Source organism: Calliopsis andreniformis, chromosome 1 (assembly GCF_051401765.1).
Source record: "Calliopsis andreniformis isolate RMS-2024a chromosome 1, iyCalAndr_principal, whole genome shotgun sequence".
Classification (NCBI taxonomy): Eukaryota; Metazoa; Arthropoda; class Insecta; order Hymenoptera; family Andrenidae; genus Calliopsis; species Calliopsis andreniformis.
Window position 1 is genome coordinate 16,014,419 of NC_135062.1, and position 21,138 is coordinate 16,035,556.

Below are 21,138 nucleotides of genomic sequence, written 5' to 3' on the forward strand. Positions count from 1 at the left end.
TTCAGTATGGCAAACTGCAATTAAAAGTGCGTGCTACCTTCCAAGGAATTTCTATTCAAGGTTTACAAATAACAAGTTGCACTGCTAGTATTCTTAGGTGATAATGTTTCATTAATATTTATAAATTGAAAGAATGAAAGTCCATAAATTTTTTAGTTGAATTTTGAATCTTGAAAGACCACTGTTGTTCTGGCTAAAAAGATACAGCATTGCCTTTCACTTTTATAAAGTTAATTACTCGTAAAAGGTCACATATCCGGTTTAACTGTATTGTTTTCTTCTCGCTTAATTAAGTGAATCCAAGTACCGCTAGTTTCGCAACCTCATTTAACAGAGGATTAATTAACATTCATGGCAATACTACTTCAGTTCCCTAAATAAATTTACTATTAATATGTATAATTTTTGGTAAAATATCTTACCCATGTTCGGCCATTTGTGTCTTCCTGCTGTATACCTATTTTTTGAAGGATCCTGAATTTTATTTTTATTTATTAAAAAGTAGTCAAGCTTTTAAAAACAAGTTTATTATTAATGTACATCTCTACCTGATAACGGAGTGTACGCAAATTATTCGCTTAAATATTACCTGTACAAAAAAACACGAAAACTCATATCCTTGTCGACAACAAACGCTGACGCTCTTAGGTCGCATAAATGAATGTACAAACGTTCTAATCCCAACAATGAATGATTCTTATCGAATCCAGTGACGAACGATTAAACAATAAATTCTAAAAAGAAACGGTCGATAAAATTTTTTTACGACACGTAAAGTGATGAAACCGTACTGTTGACTCTTCATCAGACGAAAGTAAATAAATTAAGGAGAAAGGAAATAGAATAGATTTGCAATAATGTTACTCGTGAAATGAAAGGAATGTTAAAGCGACAAGATCGTTCAAGTGAAAGTCACACTGATAAATCGTCACGAAATAAATAGTGATTGACTTCACGAGCGTCTGACTACCGACAGGCACGCTCTACTTCGCCTCGATGACTACTCCCATTGAAACTCTAATTGGACACTCATTCGATTGACTGTCAGAATCTCGTTGGATCGACAATTAAAAGTACACGTTTTGTCTTCCATAACTTTGAACAGGATGTTCCTGGTGCGTGGTCGAATGGCATTTTTTTCATTGTAAATTACAATGAAATATATTAATTGCGTCATGCGACACTAGGAACATTCTCTTCCATGTAACAAGAAAAACTATGCACTCGTTAGCAAGTGAGAGTGCTACGTCCTTTCTAGACAGGGCACCAGTTGTGGGATTTTAAACCTTCTTGAAAGTAATTTGAGACTCGAAGAAGTGTAAAAATTTGGATGGTCTTGGAGACGACGAATACTTCAAAAGTCTCCAAAATCTTGAATGTTCTAAATATTGTTCTAAAAAATTTGGTAATATAATTAAAATTTAGAATTTAAGTATATTCAAGGTTTCTGTGACTTCTAAAGAATTACAAATTTCTTAAGCTTTCAGCAACAGATTTGTAACTACATGGTATTCCGAATATCTTCACTCACCCTCCACACTTGTTAACCTCATAATTTTAGAGTACTTCGTGTTTTCACCATGATGGTGTTAATCCATAAAACGCAGATCAGGGGGTGAGCAAAAATAAATAATTGAATAGGCTCGATCTAAAAGAAGGAAGTAAAAGAATAAAAGAAATAAGTGCTAGGCGGCTTAGCGTTCTGTGACGAGGAAAATGGAAAAGAGATTCCGCTTCGAAAATTGGAACAGTTTTCGCGGTAGCCGCCTCGCGAATCTCCTCGACACCCCTCCCGTCCTCATTGACACTAATGTCTAAGGCTATTTATGTTCCCATTATTTTTTTGTCCCATCTACATATTAGGTAATAAGTTTCACTCTAATTGCTCCGCTCTGAAAGGCCGGCGAGGGTGAGGGAACGAAAAGCGGCGAATAAGCCCATGGGTTTCCTCCCTAAATAAGGCCACATTAGGAACCTAGATGCGATTCAGCAAACCGTTTTCCTCGTTGCCCACGGAGCAGCGGCGATCTTCTTGGTCGAACGGATCGAGTTTCCTTAAACAGCGTTTCTCTTAATGATTACCGAACGACCATCAGTGAAAGGTCTTGCCGCGCATTGTCTCGCAGATTCCTCTCCACGTGATTCACCATTCGTTTCTGTTTTTCACATTTTTTCCATTTTTTTTTTTTTTGCTTTTGTTAACCCCGACACGTTAAATCTCTCGTTAAGAGTGTAACAACTATTTTCTACATTATGTACAGAGTTACGATTATTAATAACAGTATCATAGACGTACGCTTGGATGCTTTACGGGATGCTCGACGTTGGCGAAACAGAGGTTCCTCCGTCGAGCGAAGGATCGTTTGGTTTGGGGATTCGATCGTGGGTAAAGCATCCTGGGCATTATAAATATCGACTATTGCCAGCGTAGGAGTCATTACTGTCACGGAAATGATCGTATTGTGGCGCCAGAAGAGGTATCCCACAATCGAATTCTTTCTCGAGCTTGCTCTCTTGCTCGCTGCGCCTTGTTTTCAGGGAACACAGCTCTGGGTTTTGTCTTTTTATGACCCTCTCTCGGGTAGAACCTTCTTCCACGACGAGAAATGGGCGCTCGACGAAATGATTCGCTACAACAAACTTGACTACTTTACAGGAATACGCTAAGAATTATCGTGGATGCTTTGGACCACCTCATTCGATGAGCTTCTGTTAGGGATAATCAGTGAAATGAGTCTAACGATAAAGATGGCGGCGTGATGGGTGGCAAGTGGTCCCCGCATCTGGGGAAGTTCGGTGGTATGGGCGGGAGATCCGCATGCGTCCCTACGTGTAAAATCAGGTTCATTCCGATGAGTATGTGGAACAAGAAGTGGCAGTGGAATAACCAGTAGCCTGGAAAAAATAATTATTCGTGAAGGTTATGCTGTACAAAATTACTTTAGGTTTGTGGATAAGTTCAAAGTGTAGAAAAGTCTTCGTTATACAGCGAACCCCGGTTAGTTACGCGACCAGGGACTGAAAAAACGTGCAAGTGTTAATTTTATGTTAGTATACATTAACACTAGAAAGAAAAAATTTGCCATAGTGTAAAATGTTAGTTGTTCTGCACTTACCTACTTAATTCTATTTGTTAATTTTTGGTGCGTAGTAATAGAAAATTCTTTAGATTCTTGTTAGGACACTAAACTATGCACTGTGACACATTAGTTAATTTAAATGAGGTTGCAATCTTTGCAAAAGAGGCAGGACGAGAATGTTTTGGTTGCTTTCTGTACTCACCAGGATTATCTGCACGGAATCGGAAGATTACGTAGCCATTGTTCGGAACGGCGATAGTGTCTTTGGCAGGTGGTAGATTGAACTGTCGATTGAGGAGACCCCTCTTGTCAAGATCCAACGCGTGCTTCAGATTAATCTTTTTCACGTTCTTGTCAGGAGAACGACCGATACCGATCACGTTGAACGCGTATCCGTGCAAGTGGAACGGGTGCGACAAATTCGGTTGTTGAACTGCAGAAAATGAACAATTCACACGAACACCCCATTTTAAAAAAAAATATTCACTCCATCTTCTAATTCAGAAATCATCTAACATATAAAACGCGATGCTGCGTTTCCTTTCCACGTGTGTATTTATCCATAAAGAAAACTTAAGAGATCATTTTGAAAAAGTGAACTATTGGAAGTCCTACCTTCGTCAACGAGTACCACTTCGACGACAGCATTGTGTGGTATGTCAACCTGATGGGTGCACATGCAGTTCGCTCCACAGTCCGCTGGCCTGTTGTCCCCGTTGCAGAATTGTTCGGGAGGGATGTCGTCGATTTGCGAAAGCGGAGGCGCCGGCGGAAACGTGAACGAGATTTCATCGACGAGAGAAATTACGTGATCTCCGGTCGGGGCGACTGTGGAAGGCGAACAGTGTAATGACAAACGCTCTCATAGACACCGACGTTGGATTCCAATCGAACGAATTGAATGGTAATGAACGACGTTGTTGCGTCAGACGGACGGCAAGAAAAAGAAGCTATGCTCTGAAACAACCGACCGCGCTGGCCAGGATTTTGAAATACTGTCGAGCTCTTACCCAAGAATCGATTATACGTCTGCGGCTGGAAGACTTCTTCTGGCCTGTAAAAGAGGAAGCGGAATGGCAAGAATATTTTCACATCTGGACGCTGCTGGAGAATTCCTTGGTCGATCTGGCGGGCGTTCTTCAGCTGGTTCACACAGATTGCGTCCTGGCGTTGACGGTTGCAGATTGCGTCCAGGGGATTCAGCACCTGTAAAGAAAAGTTGGGAAGGAAACTTTGAGTATTACTAAGTTCTTCATTCAATTCTTGACTAGTGAGACAATTTAGTTTCATACTCTTCAGAAATTGATAATTACTTAAATATTGTCAAGACTCAGGTCTGCAAAAGGGTTCTCCGAAGAGTAATTTTGATATTTGGTTACAGTGTCAATACTTACAACTCCCTGAGGCAGTCCAAAGTCGTAAGTGGGAGCGTTAGTGGTCGGCTGGTAAGGTCCACGGGCGTAACGCAATATGCCCAACTGTTGGGCACGTGGTATACCACATTCACCGAGCGCGCGAACTTGAATCCAGTACGCGCCAACCGGTTGATCGGCGTTTATAACGAAGTCGTATCGCTCGCCTGTAAATCACGGGATGGAAGGTAACGTTTCGCTTTTACGAGGGGGAGAAGACGATTAAAAGACCCGTTTGTTTCGTGCTTTCCCTCCCGCGGCGGGAGCAATAAAAGGAATAAGAAGAACGCGTCTGCACGGGAGGATTTACCGGAGAACGAGATGATGGTGTCCACGGTGACTGGTTGCACAGCCTCACCGTCTGTCGCGATCAGGGTGAGGGAATGCCCTTCGAAGGTAATCTGAGATGGACAGACAGATCCGAAGGAATTGATCAGTCGGAAACGATAACGACGGCCAGGAGTTATGGTGAAGACCTCCAGGGGTGTGTTCGTCATGAAACCGGTGTTAGGATCCTGCAACCCGCGGAAACACGATCTTAGAATGAGCCTGTATTGTTTATTGCAAGCGACTGAAATTGGAGAATAATTTTTAAGGAAGCAATCTGGAGACTGGGGATGCTGGGGATACGAATTAAAGGGTTGGAGGTGCAAAATATTAAGGAGAGATGTGGTGACATAGGTCAGACTTGTGTAATTATTTTGAGGCTTCTCAGCAATTAAGAACACGTATTCTTGAAAGCAAAGGTCTATATGTAAGTACTGAGAACAATTTGTGAGTACACAAACTTAGATTAGACATTCTTTTAATAGGGGAATAATGGTTCTCATACCCTGAACTGTCCCTTTCCATTGATCAGCACGCTCTCAGGTGCTTGACCAGTGTTCACCGCAAGACGACCAGGGAAACGTTCAGCTGCATTCTCGTGGAACCAATCGCTGAGAAGGATGACGTGAGTAGTCAGATCATAGTCGTATAGGTTACTGTTGGGGTCCTTGCTAGGTGGCTGACGGATCACTATGCTGCCATAAAGACCGTCTATCTTCTGCAATCCTGTGTGAGCGTGCCAGAAATGTGTTCCTTCATTGCCAGCAGTCCATTGGTATCTGTAGCCAACGAGTTATCAAAACTAATTATATAACAAGAAAGAAGAGAAGTGAAATGACTCAGTCTTTAATGAGACAGTGAGCGAGTACCTAAATGTGCTGCCTTCTTGAATAGGACACTGTGTCACGAATGGTACACCATCATAGTACTGGGACCCCCTCTGCCACACACCGTGCCAGTGAATCGTCACTTCCATTCCTTCTATGTGATTCTCTACATCTACCACGACCTTGTCACCCTGACAAACTTGGATACTGGGACCAGGTACCATTCTGTTCGCGGTCAAGATACTTCTCTCAACACCGTCAGCCAGGACACACTGACAGTCACTCCAGACAACGTTGGTTGCATTGGGAGTGCAAAGTTGACATGCACTGTGAAATAAGGAGGAATCGATGCAATGTACCCTAAGTATAGATGCGTAAATGAATAATTAATTACAAAACGAATACTCACGCTCCCAGTACGGTGTAATATTCAAGTGTGAAGTGATAGTAGCATATCCTAGGCGGTTCATTCTCTCGACAAGCTCTAGCACATTCGTCTGGCGAAGACAGCGCAGGATTTCGACGCAGTTCAGCTGTAGCACGTTCACTATAGTCCAAAGGTCTCGTTCTCGGTGGTCTGACAGTCACTCCCCGACTGCCGAGATTGTCAATTCCACCGAAACCGCTTCTGAACACGTTACCAGTTGGATGGGTCTGCACCAGGCCGTGACTCGATGGGAAGAAGCTCGAGCTGTCATCGGTGAAGATATTCCCTGTTTTGATGGTGGGAGTCCAGAAAGACGCTGCTGCTGTCTGGTCGTCAGCATCTGTAACAAGGCAATAGGGCTGTTCAATTGACACGAGTAAAACACTTTTTATTTATTTTTCAGCGAAATTGCCTATTAATTGCTGGATACCTCCATAACCATTCCTATCTACTTCATATCACTAACATGACGTAAATGTAGGAACGAAATACAGCGCCATATTTTTTAAGCACAATCTAACGAATCCAGGCAATTAAATACAGTTGTCTGGGAAAAGATATATTGCACTACTTATCGACGATAACGACACCTTCTACGTAGTAGCAACTTAAGTGATGTAACCGTAACATTTCCCGGCCTTTGCGCACACAATACATTCCACGCACTTTACAACAGTAATCATCTCAATAGCAACATCACTCGGTAATATAATAAGCCCATATAGAGTGCACCGAATGAAGCAAAAAGTAGTAGAATCTTCAGTGCGTAAAACTATGATTCCAAGTTGGTTCCTCGATTCATACGGTGAAATGGTCGCGATTAAGAGCATTACCGTGAAGAAAACGCTTTCTTGCATCCAAAAACGGTCTTTAATCTTGAACACTGTTTTTATCGGCAGTAAAAACGGTCGAAGGAGCATTATACACTGGCTTGGAGAAATTGCACGAGTCTAAACGATCCTTAGACCGAGATCCACTACTGGGTTATCGTCCTTGAGATAATCAACGATTTCCATTGCGCAACGACCATGTACAGAGTCTTTGTCACGGGAAAGGAAAGGCAAGGGGAAACTTGTCGTGCTTGGAACTGAGTACTGACAGTTTTGTTACGTTCCGGGTTAATTATTGGTACTATAAGCCATGATTATCTCGTTAATTATTACGGCCTCGCGCTGAGACATAAAGGTGTATTATATCGTTGGCACCGCGTGAACAAAGCGATTTGATGGTCACACCATGCCGTATTTTCTCGCCCAGTAATTTTCCCTCCATTACTGCGACGCTCGAGTGACTCCTGCGAGCAGTTTTCACTACGCGTCGATGCCTCCAGTTGCTTGCGCAGCCAATTACACTGCCCATCCGCAGTACGATTTGCAACGTTTCATTTTCGGGTTAGATTCGTGAAGACTGCCTCTTAATTTGTATTCGCCATGCATTTCAAATTATAGTTTTCAATGGAGAGGTTCTGCTACAAGGATTTCCTATTTCTAACTATTCTGTTTGAACAGCATAACCATTCATCGCGTTAATTATTTTTATTAACGAAATGAACACAATGTTTCCATTCCTCTCTGAACTTGCAACACTATTTTTAATTGTCAACGTTTATAACAGAAGGAATTCAACGTTCGATTCGCAAACAGTTCCCCCGATGCTCGTTTCCAACCTCAGGAATTCGAAAGGGGACCAAATCCAGTGAGTACCGTTCCGAAGGTTTCGCGAACCTACACTTGCAAATCGTATTCCGTTAGTCAGGGTACGGTTTGCGAAACTGTCGCGTGTCCCCTGGAAAATTATTTCCGTTGTCGCACAGCTGGCGCGAAATAAACGAGCGAGCGTTGATCGACTTTCCGCGGGCGCGACTCGGCGGTTTGCGAACCGGTTTCGTCGTGTGAAAAATTCGCGTCGAAAAAAATCACCCGCCCAGGAATTTCGGATTGCGCAGCATTCTAGATCGGAAAGCCAGTGCAATTGCGCGCGGCAAATGTCTAAGTTGAAATGTTGACTTATGGTAACAGCCGTCTGATGAAAATCTTAGCAACTTAGCGTGGCTGTACGAGCCATGTTTCTCTCTCCATTTTTCTCGTTCAGCATTCCTGAATTCATTCAGTTTTTTTTCACGAAGATTCGCTCTCCAAGGTGACGAAGTTAATTAGAGTTCGATAGAAGGCAATGCAATGTTCTGTTTATTGTGAGACACCTTGTATATTATGCTATCATTCCACTGTGTTTTCAATCGCACCGACTGTTTACTTTCATATGTATGAAAGTCAGATCAAGCTAAGGAATGAGCGGAGGCTAGAATTGCTTTTCAATATTTTACTACCGTGCGCAACTATAGACACTATGCATAAAGGGTTATAGTATTGTATTTCAGTATTCTATCCCGTCGCACGCCAGGCGGTCGGCCTCGTCTGCGACTGGCATAGGCGTGCATTATTTACGATCCTGCACCGAACGTACACCGCGACGGAAAAATTCTTACTGGGGATGAATTATGCCGTTCGCTTGGAATGCGAATTTTTTCACCACAGAACCATATTTGGTGAGCTTTCAAGCTATACCGACGCTTGGAAGCTTCTATGCGTCTAAGGCGTGCTATAACTTTTGTAGTAAGTATACATGTCTTACTAGAAATATGTCAAATGAATTATAGAAACTCTAAAGTGGAAAAATATTGGGAATTTTAGGAATTCGTAAAAGGTCTACGACAGTAGAAAGGAAAGAAAATTCAACTTTCACTTTTCTAATTTTTCTAATTTCATCGTGTAGGAAATATAATCTGCAACTATGTCATATTCGAGGACATAAAAGAGAATTCTCGGTACCGATCGACCGTGACTTGGTAATCGTGGGAGACTGCAATCTCTAGATATCAAAGTATCTATTTCATGAATTCCATATTCCCACAGATTCCATTGAAACCATCGACTCTTGGCGTGTACAAAAATGTATACAAATCGTCGTTACTCATTCTCGCGGAAAACCCATCGAATCACCAAGGAAATTTCTCCTGATGACTGGCGCGATTCTTAGTAAAATCCAAACAGCGATTGCAACAGCGATCTCGCTCGATTTCGCCAATTTCGAAGATACCTGAAGCTACGTTTACATTAGGCAACTTTTGGTCGGGCAATCGAGTTGGTCAATCCGAGATTAATCAACGTTGTAACTACAGACCCAATCTCAACTCAGTTGAAATGACAATTTTGATCGATTTTAGGTTGACTAACTCGGTTGTCCGACCAAAAGTCGCCTAATGTGAACGTAGCTTAAGGAAATCTATCGGATCGTGAGCAACGCTGGACTAACTGGAAACGCAATATTCAATAATTAGCTTACTTCGCGTGGCTTTCGTCAAACCTGAACACCTGCTAACGCCAAAACCTAATTCCACTTGTTACCTCCTATCCACGTAGTCAAGGAAAATATACGACTGTTTAGAGAGAAGAAACCCATAAAGTAGTTACGATCGCTACTTTGCAGCAATTTTGCCTGCTTACACAACTGTGGCAGCTAGAAAAGGATTCAGATTACGATTTATTGTCGTTAGGAGAGTCAATTAGTCTCTCAATTTTGTTTCCTATCCACTCGATGCATAATAGCTCGCTCCTCGATCGAGAAATCGTTTCCTAGATTTAGCCTATTTGTTACGCAGCCAGAGTTGTATCGACAAGGTGATAATTTCGCACCGTGGTCTTCCGTTCTACATGATGGATGCCTTAGAAAGAGAACACGTTTTGTACGCATGGAAACATTCGGGATATTAAATTAATGGCGTCCACCTCTGGGATAGACGCGATTTGTCCATCGAATCGAATGGTCTCGCTTAAGCTTGCAATTCCACGAAACCACATTCTACATCTAGCTAGAGTTTGTTGACTGAACAGCCGCAAAAGGCGATGCGAAACCAATACAGGAGAAATATATGAAGACATTTATGAAGAGTAAGAGTAGAAAGCGTGAATAATTCATGCGGACAATGATCAACGAATTAGATTCTGATAGACGGGAATGTGAAGGAACTCCTGGTAAGAGGGACGAAAATGGGAAGCAATCAGAAGTTACCCCGTGTTTGAAATAAATTGTAGAGATACTTGTGTTAGCTTGTGTTAGCTTGTGTTGCCTTTTCTGTCATTTACAGCGTTGTTATTTACCTCTACAAAAAATAGTAGGATGAGGTAATAGAATATAGTAGAATAAAGTTGAGTGTAAATGAAGACGCTTTTTTTTAGAGTGAATTGTAAATACCACACTGCTGTCATTTGTATTTTCAGCAAAGGTCAGCGATTTGTCTGTGCGATAACTCATAAAACTTTCACTGTTTTTCACGTCTCTGCAAAGACAGATCTCCTTTTCGGCGTGTCATCATTCCGCGCCGAATCGCGCGTTATATTATATAATTTTCGTGGATTTACGTAACGAGAGCACGCGTGAAGGAAAGGAGCTTTACATAATGTAGGCTGATTCGCGGGTTTAGGACTAGAGAGTCCACCCACGAGTAGAAACCGTCACGCGAACGTTCTTTATGATGTCAGTGGGATGAAGCAACGTTCTGCCTGTTGTACGACGCTCTGAGTACAAACAATACGGGCTTGTGTGTAATAAGCTGGCCAATTCCTTTGGCGGCTGTCAAGAAACGTCACCTTTCTTGATGCAAAAACATAGTTATGAGAAGGATGATAAACGAGAAGAGATGGCGGAACTTTTTTCTGAGAATGAAGACATGCTTTGCGATTTTGAGTCATCTCTCCGCTGATTCAGTCTGGAAGTTTCATTAAAGGAACATGGTAATCGAGACGGAAGAAAGCATCAAATTTTCTCCTTAGTGTCATAGCAGTTGCAGATTGTAACGCATCGCTTTGGACACTTCGAGACGGAGAAAGTTTCCTTGCATCAAAAAGGAAAGTAGCAGGACGATGATTCATTCCAGATATTAAAATTCGAATGGGTCCAAAGTACTCTCAATGTCTAAAGAGAAGCCCACGTAACATGGTTCTTCACCCCTTTCATTTTTGTCTTCGAACACTCTCAGTCCAATACCACAGACAATCATATGTGCTTTACAAAACCAACTCTGTCATTAAGCATTCTTCAGAGGCGTCGTACTCACCTCTTATTCCTGTGACTTTTTGCCACCTTTCGCATTTCCTTGTGTCGACGGTTGTTTCTGACCAATTTGCAGTCATTTTTTGCTCTCAGCTGTATTTTATTTCGATTTTGGGCGCGGCTCGAAATCCTTGCGCTCTTATTAACCCTTTTTCAGCTCATGAACTAAGCAATTCGCTTTTTGCTTGAGTTAAGGAGGTCGGTACTTTGGCTTGCAATAATTTCGCTCGATGAAAAAGATCCTCCGAGACAACGGAGACAAAACTGGGACGAAGGAAACTGGGATCGGTAAATGTCAGGCCTTCGACGATGCTCGTGTCACGAGTACAAATTTGTCCTTTCGTCGAAGTGCAATTGAACTTTGGTTTCACTTATGTAGAGACTAGGGTAGATATTGGAAAACCTCTACATGCGAATTTAATCGGTGGAAGGGAACCAAAGTCGATGACAGACTTTAATAGTGAAGACGACAGATTTCTAGGTAATGATGTGGGTGATCGAAATACGGGAAATGGAAAGAAAAAGTTTAAAATTAAGTGAAAGGGAAGTGGATCGTGTTACACCCTACGTTCTACTCATCAGGGCCTATATTATTACTTGTATTTCTACTTTCTTGTGGTCGCGTATTTATTTGCCTCGTTATTTTATTTCCCTATCGTGTTTCCTGCAGACTACAAGTGTGAATAAAACTGCCACAGGGAAAGTGAAAAATTCAGTGGAGTTATCTTGGCCTATATGATTGCAGTTTTCCGCGAATTTTAAACCTGATGCTTTGATATTTCGATGAGGCGATAGTACAGGTATGCGAAATTAATAAGTGAATATCGATTTCGATTTGTTCAGTATAATGAGCCTCCATAAATGAACGTATCGTGGTAATACGAACAGATGTTCGACAAAATATGTTTAGAATAGGATCACGTGCATGTGCAAGGAAGTGAGAGTGCGCGTTGCGTGATATTATTACGGTTTCGTTTTATTATTGACCCGATAACGATCACGTCAATTATTTCCCTCAGAATTAGACGGATCTTTATCCTGTTGTATAATACGATTATTTTCATCTCTGAAATGAATTTGTTAATAGGAAAGGATGTCTTCAATCCTCCATATGACAACCTAGTAATTAATGTCGTAACTAAGCTCACATTTAATGTAAGATCTATATTACTCTCTTATTTTAAATCTGAAAACCTTCTCCAAGAAGGAATCTTCAAAGCAGAGTACCTCTCGAAGACAAGAAGAATGGCTTTCAGATCGTTCGAAGCGAGCGATGGGTTCAAGGCGATAATTGGTCAGGCTGACGAAGTGCGCCCAGACACGTCGCTAAAGATATTTGTACCGTGGGACTCGTGTTACTACAAGAGATACATCTTTCTAAAGTTCAAACAAAAGGTAAAGTTCAAATAAAAGCGAAGTCGTAGCTGGAGACGGTATCGACTCAGGCTGCATTTTATGTTGCGACCCGATCGTGGCTTCGCGTCCTCGTTCTTCGTTGTCGACGAACGTACCGATCGAAATGCCAAAGCGATTAAGAAAGCACGCTAAAAGTTTCGACAAAATGCGGCCTCTGAGAACTATTTCATATTGCCCCATACTGACCACTAACGTGAACTAATTAATAGAGAATTTTCCTTCAGAACGTTCAAGGAAAGGAATACCTTCGATGCCGCTGACACGCTGGATTGCTTGTTGTGCAGTGATTACTTCTACCTTATTTGCCCATTTATGTACCCTGACCTGCTTACGTTTTGACGTTTCACCTTACTTGCAAAATCCAGACACGCGATAGTCGCTGTTATGGGATATCTCAATGAACTATCTTTCTGCCTGAATATGTAGTTTCATTTATAATTCCTTTTCTTTTTAATTAATTGTATTATGATATAATATGTGCACATATCAAAGAATCTAACATATAAAAAAAAAAACAGCAAAAAAGATAACAGCTAAAAGTCTACAGAAAAATGCGGCCAAAGTCTGGAAAAAAATGATTTCTAATCGATATTTTCCCTGCCATCGCTGGGCCAATGCAACGCAGAATGATTAAGCAGTACGATGATGCTGTGAGCAAGGCACGGGATAGAAAGTGCGATGATCCACGAATGAACTTGGCCTTGTCCTTGTCCTCGTCTCATCTTACGGAACGCTCGGGCGTTCTCTCGCTCGTGCAAAAGCGTGGTATTGTGCAAACGCGACTGCTAGGAAGCGTCGCTGGCAGAAGGTGAAGGGAAGGTACACTAGGTGGTTTGTTGCATCGCGGCTCCGCGCGGCTTCGCGCGGCTCGTAATGATGCTACATAAACACCGCTTCGATTGCGCTAATGAATGTAATAACGGTCCACTCAAACGGGAGCTTTCTAGTCGTCGAGAATTACGCTTAGATTGCCACGCGCTGCTCCACCGCCAGAAACGATACTCTCGATTCTATCTTCGTTGTTCACGGTTTTTTCCTTACCTGCGAACCTCATTATTCGAATATGATTTATGCACAGGAATTATTCTTAATGCCTGTCAGTTGGTTTAATAAATGGTACCTTTTTTCATTTCCTCCCCCCCACCAAATTAGCTTGTTTTTTCGCGCAACGCGAAGTACTCGCCCATCCATCATGTTCTTTTTAACTTTGCCTTTTTCATTGTGTCCTGATGTATTCATTCACTGTACGCTTAGTTAGAGGCTTTCTTCTATGTCCCTTTCGCGTCAGTACAGTTTCATTATGATCAGATCGCAGGTTTCCATATATAGTCTGCTTAAATATTCTTGAATTTCCTTGAGGATGAAAAATTTGCATCTCTGATAATCTGTAATCAATCATCTTGAAGTTGGCTTGTGCAGAGTTGGTCCAGCAATTTTTCTGATTACCAAATTCAATTTGACGTTTATGAAGACTTTATTAAGACTTTTATATATTACCCAGGGTTACAAATTTGACTAATTGGGCTCTTAAAGAACAATCTTTAATTAATCAATTTCACAGGAAGATATCTCTTCGCCAGATGTTTCACGAATCTTTTTTCCTCATGCTGTCTTTATCGACTGCAACCGTCCCAGTTCCGCTTCCTCGTACGACATTCCATCTCGTTAAAGGGCCTCGCTTCCCATGTTTTTAAACGGTCGATGTACTCGTAATAAATTCAATGTGTAAACCAGGCAATCGTAAGCCGCTTTAAATTAATGACTGCCAGCGGCATTTGATACAAGTGAAAGGCTTATCTCGGTCACAGCGACGTCGGAAGTGAGCTCATGCACTCGCCACGAATTTCACGGCCGATCTTATCGCGTTAAAATCGTCCCACTAACGTCCAAGATCGCGCTTCCTTCGATTCTCGCCGCGTTTTATGCTTGGCCGAGCAATCCGCTCGGGCCACCAAGGAATACTTTCGTTGGCAATCGTTCCATGAAATTGCGGCTCCACCCACGCTCCAAGAGCATTGTCCTGTTCGAATCCCTTGCGCTTCTTTCTCGTTAAAATGATAATTTTTTTCATGGTGTTGAGAATCTTAAAGAGTAAACCTTGTTAGTAGTGATATGTGTTATTAGTGAATAAAAAATAACAGTGGACTCCTATTTGAGAGATTCCTACGTGTGTTCCCGTTTTCACAGCAAGCAGGCTCGCTGGCTCCTATCTCCAAGTTAATGACTGATTATTAATCACTAGTGTCTCTGCTTTTATGCGAAGGGAAACGAGTTTCCATACAGGTCGTGGCGCCTTACGAAGCTATAAAGGCTGTCGTAAAACCTCTCTTCAGCTGCGACCAAGTTTCCCAATGATTTCCCTTATCGCCGCTTGGAATGTTCTGCTCTCAAGACGTTCAATCGTCAAGAGTCAAGTTTAAACGGCAGGTGCATTTATGTGAGCACCTGGATGTTTTATTGGATACAGTACTTACTCGAGTATTTCTAGGTTAATCAACTCCTATGTTATCATTGTTGCAGGGAACGATTAGCCTGGGGATGCGGTTAAACGTACAGGTTCAAGATCTTATCGTTTATACGCGGCGAGAGAGTGTCAATTAAAACCCTCTACGCGTGATTGAATGCTATCGCTGTATGTTATCTTCAGCTGCTTTCTTCTGGAAGTTGCCTCTTTATTACGATCATTTTTCCCAAGTCTATATTTAATGAGTGTTATTAATTTTGTGGAGAACTAGCTCAAGTATTATAGTCTATTGAATTATATACTTTCCAGCAAAATTAAACCACCAATTTTCGATAAAAAAATTATCGATTTTTGAGCTACTGTAACTTTGTGAAAAAAAATCGTAGGTCACTTTTCGAGGTCTCATCGGAAAGGGGAAGCTGTCAGCTTCAAATTCATCCTAAAAGGGATCGCGAAAAAAATGTATTAAGCTCCGTACACCCATTTAAACTTGAAAGATCTATTTGGCGTCTGACTTTTACAGGCACATTCTACTTCGATCGCTTCCAGGATTCCAATCTTTATAATTATCTTCTTCCAAACTTATAAAATTTAATTTTCTGCACTATTCGTTAAAAATGATGAAATATTTTCTCCTTTTATCTTCACAGAGTTATCGCCCGATCAATGCTAGCTGCATCTACTGATCATTAATATCGCGATTGCTCCGTGCATTAATTAGAAATAACGTGTCAGAAGTATCTCAACGATATTATCGACGCAGCGGAGTTATTTTTGAGATTATAAGTGTGTTAGCAGATTTATCTATGCGTCTAGGTCATTGCTTCTTGTCGAGAGAGCTCAGCTCCTTTCCCTCATCCTTATTTTTATTCCATCCGTCTGATGACTTGCGGTTTATTTTCGCGGCCGACCGCGCGAAGGATACGAGAATCACGATTGCAAGCACCGAATATAGATACACTCTGTGCATAGAGATGTTGCTTACCACGGGAGAGCGATCTCCGTTGTGCTGGGATATTTCGTTCATCAGCCAGGGTTATGCAAAGGTGAAACAGAGCTCGTGACGTTCGTAATGACTGCAGCAAAGGTTACGTTCGCTGGAGAGATTATCTAACAGATTATGAATCAACTATCGACGTGGAAACATTATTGATACACGTATTTTGAAAGGATTAAAGTGCACTAAATTATGCATGCTGCTGCGCATGGAAATGCTACCTTAGGTCAGGAACTAACTAGTTAATAGTATTCTAAAGACTGTATCAAGAAAATAAGAGGGAAAAATAACGCAACTAGTGGGTTCAAGAAATGTATTCAATATGGACTTTCGAGTCGGAAAGTCATTCCTGTCACGATAATTGAAAATTCCACTTGCAGTGTCTTATCATCGTAGATATAAGTGCCGCGATAGTTGTCAATTACACTCCCCTGGTATTTTAATACTCCATTTATTTCGACTTTGTTTAGAAAGTCAGAAGCGTGCCGCGAATTGTATAAATGCGCAGCTGCACGATAATAGAAAAATGTCGAAAATTCGCTGTTTCCATTACAGGACTGTTATAAAATGACGTTAAGCATAGTACACGTTCCGCTCCTGCGTTTCCTCTAGCCGAGAAAAAGTAGCCAACGACAAAGCTTTCTCGCCAATTATAACCTACGATCCAGTTTCCGTTTAGACGCGATTTCTCACCACGGTGGACCTTGATAATACGCAGAAAAAGTTCTAGCATCGCTTAAAAACGTTTGTTAAAGTGAAACCAGTCAGAAGAAAGACGTTACATCACGTCCACAGTTTCTTTTTATTAACTTTCAATTTACTACTGCAGATCGACTTGCACAATTCTATATGCGAGCAAAGGCAGGACACAAAGAAACGTACGAGGAAAAAAAAAGCATTGGAAGGGCAACGTCGTGAAAGGAACCAACTTCGTGCACCTCGAATCTTAATCTCCCATGTCATGTGTTGAGTATCATAATATCCTCTGAAGGAAACTCCACCCGGAAGAGATGCAGCGATCATCCCATAAAGACCATGCAATATAAATTTTGGGTCACGAGAAATCCATCCTGGCTGACTCGTGATCGGTAAAACGTCTCAGACAATACATTTATGTTGCTTATAATGACGCTCTTAAATGGATATTATATGGCTTCAAAACTATAAGGAGAGAATACGAGGCTTTTATTTTGCAGCAGATGGCAGAATAAAAGATCTCAAGATCTGTTGTCCAGCCTCCTAGCAACTCTAAAGCATTGGAAAGCCAGCCAAAGATGGTTTCTGTTCTTCATCTCAATGTCTAAATCAGATTACTAAACAATGGTTTCTTCAAAGTAGTCAGACTCCTTCGACAGTTCCTTAAGGAGACTAGATCGGGTTCCCCTGTGACGATGGTAACAGATGGCTAGTACCGTTGTCACGATTGGCTAGCACGAGCAGTGAGTTAAGCCGCGATCGGTTTCGTTCACGTTCAATTGATTGCGTGCTGGACAAGTAGTGATGCAGAAAGCGTGACACAGTTTTAGACGGGCGATCGTGGGACAGTTGGCTCGCTTCGGAAATAGAGAGTGATCCAGCGGAGGAAGGATCGTGATAGATCTGCTCGCGTATATGCGTGCAACCATGTTTTCACCGTTACGACCTCCCACGTTCACTGGACGCTACTGAAACAGACAGCACGAGATAATATCGTGTTTCCTTCTGATCTTGTTGAATTACTGGAGCAGCCTCCGCTTCAATTCTACCTTTTTGGCTGGTAACTGTGTCACAGTATGCGACTCGAGGAAGAAGGATTTCTTTCCTTCGCTGAATATCCTATGAACTTGGTGTTACAATTCCAGAATAGAAAGTGTAACTAGTTTCAATATTTATTGCTACTTCCGAAAGTGGTTCTGAAGCTTAAGTACTCGAACAACTTCAAGATATTTCGAAATGCCCAGAGCTGAGATTCGATACGCTCTGTCTAGTGTCCACAATTGCCAATTTAGTCGGGCTTCACGCTTTCGGACTTTCCCGAAAAATATAAGGACCCATGGTTGTTAATTTCATTCTAAAGGATTTACTTAATTCTGTTCTTTGTTATTGGTATTGTTGTGCAAGTCATGAAGTCCTGAATCATTTGGAGAGTGTCCTAAAGCTTTAGAATGAACTTTAACATCCTCAAAATTTCGCATAAGAAAATAATATTGTACATAATAACTATCGCACATCATAAAATCAATGAAACCTTGACAAACACATTCTCTATTGGAACACGATACTCTTCTGGCAAGGCGGCCGAGAAATTATCGATCTCCGTGCCTGACCTTGGGACACATTATATCAGCGGTCATTTACCAATAAATGATGCTATTCGACAGTCAACGACCAGCAGGAAAGCGGTCGAACTTGTTTCGTGCGTGCACGAATCATGGCCTACTGGTTTCACCAATGTCAAGTACACAGGGACTTTGGCCCCAGACCGGGTCTTCTCTTGCTTAATACTTAATGGGTCCAGCTCGATGTCATTGGACCCTGAGTGCCACCGTCCATCGCACCCGAGGAGCCAAGACCATCAGCGGCAAACCCCCAGGCGCAACGGAGCCAAGCGTGGGCGTTGAAAAATAAAAAAAGTCAGGGGTCGACAGTTTCCTTGCGGCTATTCTATCCGAATATGGCGAATCCTTGCGGAGGCAGCAATTAAACTAATTAAGCGAGCTTCTCGGTATGGTTAATGAACCACCGTGGAGACTTAATTAAGGTTCGACTGAGTCGGGCCGAGGTTGGAGCCGAACTTTCATTGCCGAGAAATCGTGGTTGCACTGGATTCATGCGGATCAATTAATATATTTTTCGCGTATCTGCTTGGAATAAGTAACGGGAACGCTCTGGTTAATGACATCGCCGACATTGGATATTTTGGCAGGTCCCCTGTGGATGGTTTAAGGGCAATTAGTTGCAGTTGTGGCGACATCTGGATTCATACTGGATAATGAATTATTTATGGTTTCATTAGGTGGTCTGCCGATCGGCGGTCTCCCAGTGAATTGTTAATTGAAATGATGGGAAAAAGCGAGCGTTCTATCTTCTGGCTTACATCGATTTCTTAACGAGCTGTTGACTAATTTTGCGACGTTTATGGAAGCGAAGCTATGTAAAAAGTTGCTCTGCTAGGTCTTAGTAGTTGCTCTTGGTAATTTTCTGTTATTAATTTAACTAATGTGATGATTATGATTCTGCTCTTACAAAACAGCTTAGGAGTAATGGAAGAAGTAATCTACTAAAGCTGGTAAAGTGTTCGCTGAATCATTTTTATAGCAGTATTACTGTTATCCAGCTTCATTGCTTCCGTTATAATATTAACACCATGCTATTTACATAAAAGTTCATAAATATTTCTGCTTTTTACTCTCCGTTGATGCTGCTTTCATGAGAACGTGTACTTTATCCCATGATCTCCTCGTTATGAGTAACGATACCAAGAAAGTGCAAACAGTTTCGTATTCGGCAAAGAACGAGATAATTGCTCACAAAAACGGAAGAAAGCTGCGCGCGTGTGCTTTGATCACAAGCACGTTTCACTCAACGTCTTTCCTCCTGCGAAGATCGAGGCCACGTGAAAGGCCTTCCGTGGCTTTTCGAAAGACACTTCACGAAACGCATCGTGCGTTTCATTCGCCCGCGTCCGTGCTTCAACCTTTATGGTCCAATTACTGCCCCAGTCGCTTGACCTTTAACGGTACCATTATTGTCATTCGATGCAGAAAATCGCTGCACTGTCTCTGGCTTCACGAAGATTGACCAGGCCAACTGGTTCTCTTCCTGCTATTCCCCTGGAGGAATGGTAATGATCCTAGATTGAATCAATTTGCTGTGCTTGTCTGATTCTCTATTCGTTTTGCCATTTTCTAGGTTGCTATGAGTAGCTCGAAGAAGAGCAGAATGAAACAGGATTATAAAGAATCCTGTCCTAAACCAGGCTGTATTACACATAAAAATTCTTCCAAGTTTCAGTTCAACATTCTTCTGCTCCGCTTTCAAGTTTCGCGTAAAATATGATCACGCGGAATCTGCGTATCCGACAGGCACGCGTGACCAACAAGAGAACGACAACTTAAGCCCGTTTCTTGCGTTTCTAAGCAGTGGACACGTGCCAGAAATTTTAGTATTCCATCCACGTACCGTCATTGACCAAAATTTTCGTGTGGTACGATCATCAGAGAAGCGTGCGGCTTGTCAAGGAAACTCTGGAAAGCATACTAATCCTCTCGGTAGTTTAACGCTGCCCCTTCGTTACACAAAAGGAATACAAAGCAAACTGTGTCGTGAACTTGACATTCGCTCTGCAAACGAAACGCTAATCGTGTAGGGATGAAACGCAGGCAGTTTGGTAAATGATAGATATTGCTATGGAAAGGCTGGAACAAATGTACATACAAAGTATTAGAACATTTAGAGTTATGTGAACACATGAGCTGCATGAAGATTCGCGAAATAGAAACGTAGGTGCATCAACTTGTGTTGTTTTTGGTAGTAAATTGAAAGTTAGAGGAAACGTTCCATCTGAAGATACGAGTGTTGGGAATCATCTCAGTGTTTTAATTGGGCGTAGAAATGGAGAGAATGTACAATAGAGATGAGTTGAGTAATTCGTGAACACTATGTGAACAATTTCCTACTAGAATTTATACCTTATTTATATTATATAGCATGAGTTCCATATAATTATACATAGCTTTCTTTTTGTGCTTCAGTAGTCCTCTTATTAGAAACTACCAAGGGGAAGTTAGTTAAAAGTTCCTAGCATCAATCACAATTAATGTAGCTTCCTCTTTCTAACTACTTCCTCAAACTTTAAGAGCCAGTAATTCACAGCTAAGTGGCCAGTAATCACCCTAAATATTCATCTTCTTAATCCATCTCGTATCAGAAAATAAGACGTCATCAGTACAAAGAAGCTCACCTCGCAATCTGGATCGGGCTATCAGTGAAACGAACGGATGTAACAAGCAGACGGGAAGCAATAAATCAATGCTACGTAATGGACGATGGTTACTTCACGACTGCTCGTCTTTGTATCTCTATCGAGGCCATCAGGGA

General features: G+C 41.7%; 1 protein-coding gene across 1 annotated transcript; it reads right to left on the bottom strand.

The window, feature by feature from the left end:
- Nucleotides 1–2,520: 2,520 nt before the first annotated feature.
- LOC143183135 (uncharacterized) lies at nt 2,521–6,515 on the bottom strand. The gene is made up of 10 exons (XM_076384581.1): nt 6,504–6,515; nt 6,056–6,432; nt 5,689–5,973; nt 5,325–5,598; nt 4,803–5,007; nt 4,475–4,659; nt 4,091–4,286; nt 3,696–3,908; nt 3,283–3,513; nt 2,521–2,895 (listed from the first exon to the last, which is right to left on the bottom strand). The coding sequence occupies exons 1-10, from the start codon at nt 6,513–6,515 to the stop codon at nt 2,723–2,725; spliced, it is 2,151 nt and encodes a 716-aa protein (XP_076240696.1). The 3' UTR covers nt 2,521–2,722.
- Nucleotides 6,516–21,138: the final 14,623 nt, after the last annotated feature.

Bases quoted from the DNA above. Each gene is read 5' to 3' on its own strand.
- LOC143183135 (XM_076384581.1), bottom strand. The intron at 4,660-4,802 runs GTAAATCCTCCC...CGTGATTTACAG, and splicing joins CACCATCATCTCGTTCTCCG to GCGAGCGATACGACTTCGTT. The intron at 4,287-4,474 runs GTAAGTATTGAC...TTTTCTTTACAG, and splicing joins TTGGACTGCCTCAGGGAGTT to GTGCTGAATCCCCTGGACGC.